General features: G+C 43.3%; 3 protein-coding genes across 3 annotated transcripts; 2 read left to right on the top strand and 1 right to left on the bottom strand.

Moving 5' to 3' along the window:
* Positions 1-3,066: 3,066 nt before the first annotated feature.
* PHALS_01523 (Uncharacterized conserved protein) lies at positions 3,067-5,187 on the bottom strand (the record flags this gene model as incomplete). The annotated part of the gene is made up of 1 exon (XM_024715929.1): positions 3,067-5,187. One exon carries the CDS (start codon positions 5,185-5,187, stop codon positions 3,067-3,069), a length of 2,121 nt encoding a protein of 706 aa, XP_024581578.1.
* A 325-nt stretch (positions 5,188-5,512) lies between these two features.
* PHALS_01522 (makorin-like protein) lies at positions 5,513-6,813 on the top strand (the record flags this gene model as incomplete). Its single annotated transcript, XM_024715928.1, has 4 exons — positions 5,513-5,526; positions 5,602-5,637; positions 5,699-6,234; positions 6,299-6,813. The coding sequence occupies 4 exons, from the start codon at positions 5,513-5,515 to the stop codon at positions 6,811-6,813; spliced, it is 1,101 nt and encodes a 366-aa protein (XP_024581577.1).
* Positions 6,814-7,497: 684 nt separating this feature from the next.
* PHALS_01521 (phosphatidic acid phosphatase) lies at positions 7,498-8,942 on the top strand (the record flags this gene model as incomplete). The annotated part of the gene is made up of 4 exons (XM_024715927.1): positions 7,498-7,921; positions 7,987-8,339; positions 8,409-8,696; positions 8,784-8,942. The coding sequence occupies 4 exons, from the start codon at positions 7,498-7,500 to the stop codon at positions 8,940-8,942; spliced, it is 1,224 nt and encodes a 407-aa protein (XP_024581576.1).
* Between the last annotated feature and the right edge of the window lie 1,350 nt (positions 8,943-10,292).

Raw genomic sequence — 10,292 nt, 5'->3', positions numbered from 1 at the left:
TTTCGGACACGCGCAGTAATAGACACCAGCTTATATTTTCGGACAGAGGAAGTACTATTAATTTTACATACACAAACGTCTTCAGCCAACATTTGTTAGCCAATGCAGCTTTGCGTTCTTTGCGCGACTAATAAAGCATTCGATCCTTGCTCCTCTATTGGCATACTTTGGATTCCGCCATCATCTAGCCACGCGTCGCCCATCTTGGCGAGAGATAGCTCTAGCTTGCTCGCAAAAATTGTGATTTTACTTCGTCCAAATCACATCCTTCACAATCTCACGAGGAACGAGTAAGTGTGATCCAGGATGACTCTTTAATCGTTGGTTTATTGCCGAACAATCATACTGCGTCACGCCAATATCAGCTTTCGTTCTTCGGTTCTTCCCATCTTCAATTCTGTAGAAATGAACAGCGGAACTGTCGTAGATCTCAATCGAGACGATAAAGAGAAGGATGTGTCAATAGCCTTGAAACTCATGACGCTGCGTCAAAATATGGTGGACATTTTTCAGCTGTTGATATCTGATGGGATAAGCTCACTGTCGACTGAACCTAGATAATACGACCATCTTGTGAAACGACAATCACACCATCAATTCCTGGAAAATTCTTTAATAGCGGTATGTATGGCACCAATTTATTTTAAATTTCAGATGATGCTTGAAAACTGCATTCACTGGACCACGTCGCATGTGTCCTGATAACGCTTCCTGCGCTCTCATACAAAATGTGCTTGTAGCAAGATTTTGCAACAGAAATACTCGGTTTCTTTACCTCACCACGACGGCAAATTTGGGGCTGGTGTCTGCAACATTGCGCGACATCTATCGGTGGATTGATAACGAGCTTTCATGATCGCCTCGACTGCCAAGGATGATTATGCGACTGGACGGGTTCTCACGATAAACATTGACTACATTATGCTTCATATTTCTATCAAAAGATTTCTGCTCGAATTGCCGTACGTGGTTCTTTAACTCATTAGCATCGCTCGGGTTTGCCTCCAACGAGATTAAACCTTATTAATACTCGTCTTGATCATTCAAGCGACTCGCATTGGCAAATATCCTGCACTCAGCCTTGACCCATCATTCATACATACCTCAAAGCAATTCGTCTTGACAAATTCGTCGTAATTTTGAGTTCGCGGACTGGCGAACAGAAACGCACGGTCGAATTTATATAACCGTATGCTTCAGCGGCTTCATTTCCGTAAAAAAATCCATCCTAGGACCTTCCAGCATGCGACATAAGCGAGCTCCTATAACAATCAGTGCATAAAAGTGAAATAGACTAATGATCCATGAAGCTGGCGGTAGGCCACATCCTTATGCTTCCTGATCAGCAGAAAAAACACACTAACTTTTCAATCCTGTGGTGCAGTGGTATGCTGTTCACTTCAGAATCGGGAGGACCAGGGTTCAATTCCCGGGCTGGGTAGAGCGGGGTTAGAGTGTAATGAATAAAACCCTACAGCACGTACTTGACATGGCTTACAAGACTCCTAAAAAGGGTGTCGTTCTTAAATATATACCTTTTCAATCCCAGGATTGCCAGTCACATGAATTCTACAGAGCAATGAAAATGTCCATAATACTTGCTAGATGATATCATTAGAATCCCAATACTCCTGTCGGATGTACAAGCATTGCAAATGAAGTTTCCAACAATTTTTCTATCTTGCGTTGTTAAGTTTCACAAATGCCTTCAAATCTTCCATTTCTTCGGAATTGATGGCATCTATTCGATCGGAAACACAAGTGATACGAGAATTTTCCCTTCGTTTGTCTCAAACAATCTCCAAAGTCGATCCATTCAACTTCCAATTACACTGATTTCAGCAGTGTGAAATTGAGCTTGGCATTCATCAAACGCTGGAAGTGAACTATTCTTCAGTCTGGTATATTAAAGCTCTTCTGTGCGTTGGATGGAGAACTAGGGATCGCGTATTCATCCTTTTAAAGCGGACCATATTTAGCTGCATGGAATAAAACGAGTTACTGCCTGAACGCAGCATTTCTGAAAAAATTGAGTATCATTGCCGTGGCGGTCAGAAAATAAAATTCGGTACCAGGCACGCCCTGAGACCCTTCAGTCTTTTTGATATATTGGTCTTGTTTCATACAAAAATCAAGAAATCTTCAAACATTATTGAGTTGTTGATGTGATTAGAGCTATAAAATTGAATGAGAAAACTGAAAAGCATCAGTATCGAGACCACATTAGATTACTGATCCTATCAGAAAAGAAGACACACCAATTTTAACTCTTCTTGCGGATTTACCAAGTCCTAGAAAAATGCCAGTATCCTATTGACCACATTAATTGTGTCAGATCTTCAACAAAAATTAAGCTTTACATACAGGAAGACAAATGGAACTGTGTGTCAATACGCGAAAGCCACAAACAATGCTAGAGAACACACCGGTTGCAGAGGATTATCTAACACTATACCAGTCATGCATTCAGCGCTAGTTTTAATGGGCAAGATTATATTTACAGCTTACTGTGTTGTGTGCTGGTAATGTCAAAATTAGCAGCGCAATCAAAACCGCGATATTCTGGAGAAAGTGAGTTCGCTCGTACCAAAGTCGGTGTTTGAAGGAATTTTTTGCTGCATCGACCCATCAAAGAAAAGGAAGATTTTGTTAGGCTTTCGGCAAACAGAAATGAATATGGTGAAGCTCTAGGGAGCATACTTGTAGCGGTTCAGGAAGCGATGCAGCAATCAAAAAATAATATACTTTAAGCTGACGTATGGATGTTTTAGAGCTGATAGTGTGGGCTCAACATGTCAAAGAGGAAAAGGTACCTGTCGTGAAAAGGTTTGCGAACTTATATCTTGATATTGTAGCCACGACAAATTGTTCTAAGCTGCATTCTTATCATATGGCTCTGAGCAAACTATTAAGTTCTCGGTCTAATTTCGAGATTTGGTGTGGGGAATATGTTGGTTTAGCACTAAATCGCCGGCATCATGCTTTACATAGCACGCATTGTACAAACTTACATTCAAAATGAGCTTGAAAATGTTACAACCTTTGTGATTATATTATAAATCGCACTCACGACAAATCTTCGTCATCGATGGTAAGCATTGTCTCTGGATCTTCAGTACATGCGCTCATGGACCAGTTCACATCGTCGTCGGGCATATGGTATAAACACTTACTTACCAGAAACTCCTGCCGATACTTTTGTGCGACAACATCTTCAGGAACGTCGTCAATGTAAACCTCCAGGAAATATTTAAATAGAAACATGCTGCCAATGAAAATTGAAAACATCCATACGCGTGTAGCTTCCTCGAGATGATTAAAATAATCCCCGGTAAAAATGACAACAGCACCATTAGTGCAAACCGAGATAGCCGCAAATGCCTGCACGACCAAATACCAATATCCCATGCTGCGAACGTTGCGTGGACGAGGACGACGTGACTCATAAATTAAACGGTAAGCGTCGAGTCGAATTTCAAAATAGTTGTTTACATATGAAAGCAGAGGTGCGAAAGGGAAAGCCACCACAAACATTGTCGTAAAGCCAAATTGAAGTGCCATCTCAGTGTAGTCATCGAAAGTACCTTGCCAGTCATATTGCGCCATAAAAAGCTCGCGTTCAGCATCGGATTTATTATATTCATCTAGATGACCCAATAAGCGATATTTGCTCAGGTACACAAAAAAGCGCGGGATCGCCACTTCAGTGATGTTGCCTACAAAGAGTCGAGAGCAAAAGACAATTGCAAGCATGTACTCGAGCTCGTGCATGCAACTCACGTCACAGCCTTCAAAGCCTTCCTTCAAAAATGCCACGTAAAACAAACCTGCATAGTTGTTGACAAATTGGAATATCACAGTCTTAACGATGAGACTATTTTCATATTCCATATCCGTACGGTGATTTTCTTGGTCCACAAGCATGATAGACACGTAGTTGTAAATTTTTGTCATAATAGTGATCTGAACAACATTTGCTAATGAAGACAGAATTGAGCCGTACTTGAAGTTGTCTAGCACAAGCTTGTTTGAATCGTCACCTTTTGTGAGATCGTATGTCAGCATGAAAATTGATGATACGAGCACAAACACAATCAGTATCAGAAACGAAATGACGACCCAACTGTAAGCCACTCTCTTAAACTTTTCACGTGGTGAAAAATATCGCGTGGACTTGCCGTTAATAGGCGATGGGATGCGTTCACCGTAAAACTGTGGACGAAGATTCACTGTCTCTGAAAAATGAGCAGTGCCCCATCGCAGTGTCTCGCGCGAGCTTAGCCGCTTCCAGTTTTCGAGATAAACGGTCATCCAGATCGTCATAAAAGCTCCAAACAGGGGCGAAACGTAAGCGAACACAGTATTGTAGTTGTCGTGAGGAATGGAGTAGCTGACTACCCCTGTCAAAATTCCTACGATCGTTGGGTAGAGAAGCCACTTAGTATAGTGTCCCAAATACAAGAAGTAGAGTGCCACCTTAACGCCAAAATATTGGCAGATGCGATCAAATGGCTGGTTCATGGGAGACGTGTTCCATACAATCCAGTGTTCCTTCAAGTCCATCTTCTCCTCTTCCTCATGCAATGGATAGGTATCCACAATAATACCTTCGTACATTAGCCGATCAATATCTTGGCCAGCTCCTGTCTGATGATTGGTGATGATGTGCTCGATGAGTCTAATGCGGTCTGTGTTGGAGAAAAGCGAGCCATTGGGGCCTTTTCGAGTGTAAAAATGCTGCAAGTCTCGAGCTTGAAAGTATGGCGCGAAGATGTAGTCAAACGGGGAGTATCGGTACGTTTGCTTCACATCTCGAATTGGAAAGGGAGCAATACCGTACTCTGGTATGCCATTAAACGACGCGTGACGCAGCTCTGTTGGGTCCAGCTGAAGATGCATTTGAAGAGTCTCAGCCTCACGTCGCATAAGTTCTTCGGGCGCACGAATTTTGCAGAACACGAGCTCCTTGCCGACAGAATAAAAGAGCCGTAATTGCAGCCCGGCATTGCGCAGTCGCTTAATGATGGTGTCACGCTCATCGCTTACCTCGATTACACGTTTGGGAGGATTAGGAAACACGATGACGTAGTCCCAGCGGCCGCTGAGATCGGATTGGGAAGTACCATAGTCCAGTGGCGCACGTATGCGCAGCTGGGCTGTCTGTGGCTGGGGATAAGGATCGGTCATACTGACAACCTTAGAATATGTAGTGTTGTGACCTGGACACTAGTAGGATTTAACCCAAGTCAATTGCTGGAGCATTACCCAAGTAAATCTGAGGTATTTTTTTCGGTTGACCCAGGCTGGACAACCTATTGACCCAAGTCAGCCAAAAGTTGACCCAAGTCAGCCAAAAGTTGACCCAAGTCACAATAAATAACTTCATAAATCTGATAAAAAACTGAGAGAAATCCAAAAAGTACTGGTACTTGAAGTTATATAGGTAATCAATATGTAATTAAGATGGAACAGATATCTGAAGGATCAATCGACTTTGCAGGCGGCTCCGACGATGCGCCGCTCTAGGTCTCAGAGATGTGCTTTGTACAAAATTTATTACTGTCCAAGTTTATGTTAAAGCTTTGGACTTCTATTTTGTAGCCATTTTTTACCTCATGCCACTGTTCGCAGCCCCAGGTAATTAAGAAAAATGTTCAGAAGTGTGTTAACGTTACTGACAGCTCGACTATCTCCACAGTAGCGAACGTGAGAGTGTAATGGGGAACTCTCAGACGCAAGAATCAAACAAATACGCTTCCGGTAGTGATGAGGAGAAGTGCAGCGTCTCACCGGAAAGGTCCAAAGGCGAGTCAGTTGTTTTGGCACCAACGACTGCACTGTGCCGCTTTTTCGTGCTGGGCAAATGTCGCTACGGTAGCCATTGCACGTTCTCACACGCATTGCCTTCACCGGCTAGCGAGTGTACCGAGGACGAGACAGAGATTTTATCGGCGGCGGCAGCACTGGTGGAGTGCCCTTTCTTCTTGCGCGGCAATTGCAAATATGGCGATTACTGCCGCTTAAACCATAACTCGTTTATAATACAAGGTGCAGAATCTGAATCTATGAATCGTTTCGCTCTCAAGGCAGGTAAGGAAGGGAGCTCAGCACATTTAAACAGCGTTGCTGCTGTTTGTGCAGACAATACGACTCGTGGCGGTAATCAAAGAGACTTTACTTGTGGTATCTGTTTTGATGACATCGTTCAGTCTGGCAAGCATTTTGGTCTATTAAGTAAGGTTTGGTTTTCAACTATAGTAACAATAATGTTGACAAATACTTGATTTGATGGTTATAGATTGCGATCACTGCTTCTGCCTGGAATGCCTTCGTTCTTGGCGTCAGTCAAAAAATATGGAGCTGGAGGTTATTCGTGCATGTCCAGCGTGTCGTCTTCCAAGTGATTTTATTGTGCCATCACTCATCTTTGTTACTGGCGAGAAAAAGCTCAAGGTTACAAAGGTATACAAGAGCCACCTTGCTCTACGTGAGTGCAAGTATTTTACTGGCTCATTTGGTAGCTGTCCATTTGGTCCGCGATGCTTTTACGCACATCGTGACACTGAAGGTCGCGATGTGAAGCATTTGGATCGCCCCAAACGATCAACAAAGTCAAGACATGTTCGACATGACCGTGAAGGTGAAGATGCTGCGTTTCAATCGCTATTACAACAATACATCCACCTCTTTCGCTTCTTTGGAGTTGCAGACTCGGACGATATTGATTTGGCAGGTGGGTTATTTCACTCGGATGACTCAGATGACGACAGTTTTGAGCTCGACTTTCTCGACAGCGCTAGCGACACAGAATGAGCTTACGGCTCCTTACTGGTGTAAATCAATGTGCGAGATCACAAAACACGAGTAGTATTCAGGTTAAAGCTACGGCAGCTACGGTTTAGCAGAATTAATGTTTTTATTGGCATCCTAAAGTCTTTAGCAAGGGCAAAAGTATCAAAAACATTCGTGTCGGCGCTCTCGCTCGCATTTTTTAAAGTATCTGAAATCTTGCTCGCCAGAGTAACCCATAAATTAATAAGCATTTGATCAATGAATAGTCATATCAGAGCAAATATTGTATACAGGTGTAATGGATACGTCTTCCCATGTAGTTTCATTTTTGTTGGGGATGCTTGCGATGTCGTGCCTTTTTACACGATCATTCTCAAACAAGTAGCACTGTATAAAGGTACTAAAGGTGATTCATAGTGCAATACATCACGCATGCTACAGCTTCAGCAGCTTTGCATAGCACAATTGGCATGTCAAGATACAATTTCTGGTTGTCCCACAATGGTGGCATCAAATTCATAATGCGCAGGAAGAAATTTCGTATTGGGATGATACCTTTTTTTAATTGACACCTATGGATGCATAAACCATATGAATTGGGTGTTTCAGAAGAATGAAGAAGCCTTAGAACAGGTATAAATAAATAGTCAGCGACAAGATAGCAGCTGTGATCTGCTAACTGAATGTTAACAAATACTTCAAAAAATGTCATTTGACATTCCTAATTCTTCTGTTGAATCGAGCATGGTTGGAAATGGAAAGAGCGAGGCTACGTCGGAATTTCAGTTCATGCCATCACCGCCACCAGCACCTTCAGCACTACCAGGTAGACGCATACCGATCAACGAAGTTGAACGTAAAGACCCAACAGAAGAGTTTGATGACACTCCGATTCATATTGCTGAAGCTGGCGCAATTCGACCTGCCAGGAGCGGGTCGCAACGATTTATTCGGAGGTACCGCATACTCGAATTTGGAAGCGCTGCTATCTTGTACCTCCTTGGTTTGGTTTTCGCGCGAATTGAAGTGCACGAGCGTCCAATTCCTTCGATCAAAGTACGCTTGAATGCAGCGGCTGTAGTGTGGTCACTTGACCCATCTATTGACGAAATTAAACTGCCAGAAGAAGGTAAGTTAGTTGGAAGCAATTGCAGTGGACGAGATAGATTACTTAATTTGCTTTCTGTCCGCCAGTCCCGATGTGGCTTCTGTTATCACTTGGAATTGGTCTTCCAATCGGATCTAATCTTATCATGAATTACGTGCTACCTAGAATTTGCCAAGTGCGAATTATTCCCCATGATACGCGAGATTTCTTGCTGAGTTTGTTTCAATCAACAGCACTCGCCACCTTTTTGACGCAATTTACTAAAAACATTACTGGACGCTTCAGACCAAGTTTCTACGACATGTGCAAATGGAATTATGATATTATCTGGGATGGAGTCACAGATTTGTGTACGGATGCTGCTGGCGACAAAGAAGGTCGAAAAAGCTTTCCATCGGGTCATGCGTCTTTTGCGTGGTCATCAATGCTTGTTCTGGCGGTAAGAATTTGCGCTGCGTTATTGTTGACATTACGTCTCATATATGCATATCGCTTGTGTAATTTCTAGCTCTACCTTTTGGGTCGATCTCGTCTTAACAGTGCGAATCGCAGTAACTCTACACTGCGAGGTGCCAAATCGTCTTTTATGCTATTCGTGTGCTGCTCCCCTATCTTACTCGCCGCTTGGATTTCTATCACTCGCTGCATTGACAACTGGCATCATTACAGTGATATTCTGGCTGGTTCGGTCATTGGATCAGTGGCTGCAATCTTCGCGTTTAGCTACAATTATGGGTCAATTTTTAGTCATGATTTGGCTGGGTTGCCCCTCGAGGAGATTCATGAGCGCCGCATGGTACGAAGAGAGCAAGACACAACCATAAACATATAGAGCGACAGTTTCCACGCTAACCAAATTTATGTATCGTTGCTTACATATTAGATCAAGGCCAAAAAGGCCAGAAATGAGCAACTTGACATGTCGCCAATGCTTGGCTACGCCTTTGAATCCAGGCCACCGTTTTTTAAGCAAGTGTCAAGTGACTACATCGTCGACCTCAGTAATCGCAGCCAAGAGTCATCTCTTCAGTATCAATCTTAATGTAGAAAATACGTTACTGCATGCATTTTGAGTATGTTCTTGCATTGGAAGCTGTCAACATTAACGTCAGATTCATATCTGCACGATACGTTTTCAATATTAAACATCGGGCTCAATCGCCTATTGCCTGCATACACTCTGGCGTTGCTTAGGACCGTCCTGGCTCCCAACCTCGTCACATGCATCCTGTCGAGGATAGGTTTGTAACGATAGCATCTAGTTGCGACTCATGCAGGTCGTTGATGGATTGGCATTGTTGTTTCAGCTACCGTTTACTTGACCAAAATTCCATTGCTACTTATTTTTAACTCATAGTTTGAAAAGATTCAATTTACGACTATCCAAGTTCAATCCCTAGCAAGATAATAGAAGTGAATGCTGCTCGCAAGGGGCTGAACGCAAAGGGGCTGAACGCAAAGGGGCTGAACGCAAAGGGGCTGATTTCTCTGCAAGTGGTTTAGTATGTGCCGTAGAAAATCTATGTAGGCTCAAAGGTCCAAACATCTATGAATGAAGATCAAAAGAACAATACGCTTATCTTTATTGGAGGTTGTTTGAATGGGATACCTACCGATTCATAACATGAATGAGTTACAGCTGACACTTATTCACGCCGGGCGTGTAACTGAACACCCTGAATTCTGATAAAGATCATAAAATGATGCAGGTTGAATTGAGAGATTTAAGCTACCGGAACCCAAACGTTGGAATTAAGCTTTCTCTAGCGCAGGGATGCTGGTAGCTGTCCGACCCATTTTAGGCCGAGTTCCGCACCCCCCATTACACTATGGGGCGTTTTCGGTCAGTAGGGCCTCCTACCACCCAACTATCATACACCCAACTGGGTGCGAGTTGACAGGGCCGTCAAACCACAGGGGTGTGATTGCTCGTCTACCTTAGTAACCTATCTCCGGTGTCATCCTATGGGTATCGAGGGGATAACCCCCCTATCATAATCGACGAACCAGGTACCTCCCGGTCCCAGGCCATGCTACAAACCACTTGAGCCAGAGATCGGTATGCAGGATTATTTGAGGCTGGGCAACCATTTACCGGTAGATACTGATATGGACATGCGTGTGTACGATATTGCACAATTACACGAGTAACGCAGGCAAAGATATTATTTGGATAGTGCGCAAGGATGGGCGCCGACGTGATACTCGCTTAAATGGTAAGTAACTCGGGAATACAGGTAGTGGATCGTAACATTTTGGAAGATTCAGCAGGCTTAGAGGCAGCACACGAACTAAGGACTCAAAAATCAGTGCTCATGTACGTTTTCTTTAGGTTATGTGCCCGAGCTCCACTACTTCTGCCATCGACTACGACTCTGCTTTCATAATGAAA

Source organism: Plasmopara halstedii (genome assembly GCF_900000015.1).
Source record: "Plasmopara halstedii genome assembly, contig: Scaffold_1561, whole genome shotgun sequence".
NCBI classification, from domain to species: Eukaryota; Oomycota; class Peronosporomycetes; order Peronosporales; family Peronosporaceae; genus Plasmopara; species Plasmopara halstedii.
The sequence above is the reverse complement of the archived record's forward strand: the minus strand, read 5'-3'. Positions and strand labels throughout refer to the sequence as shown.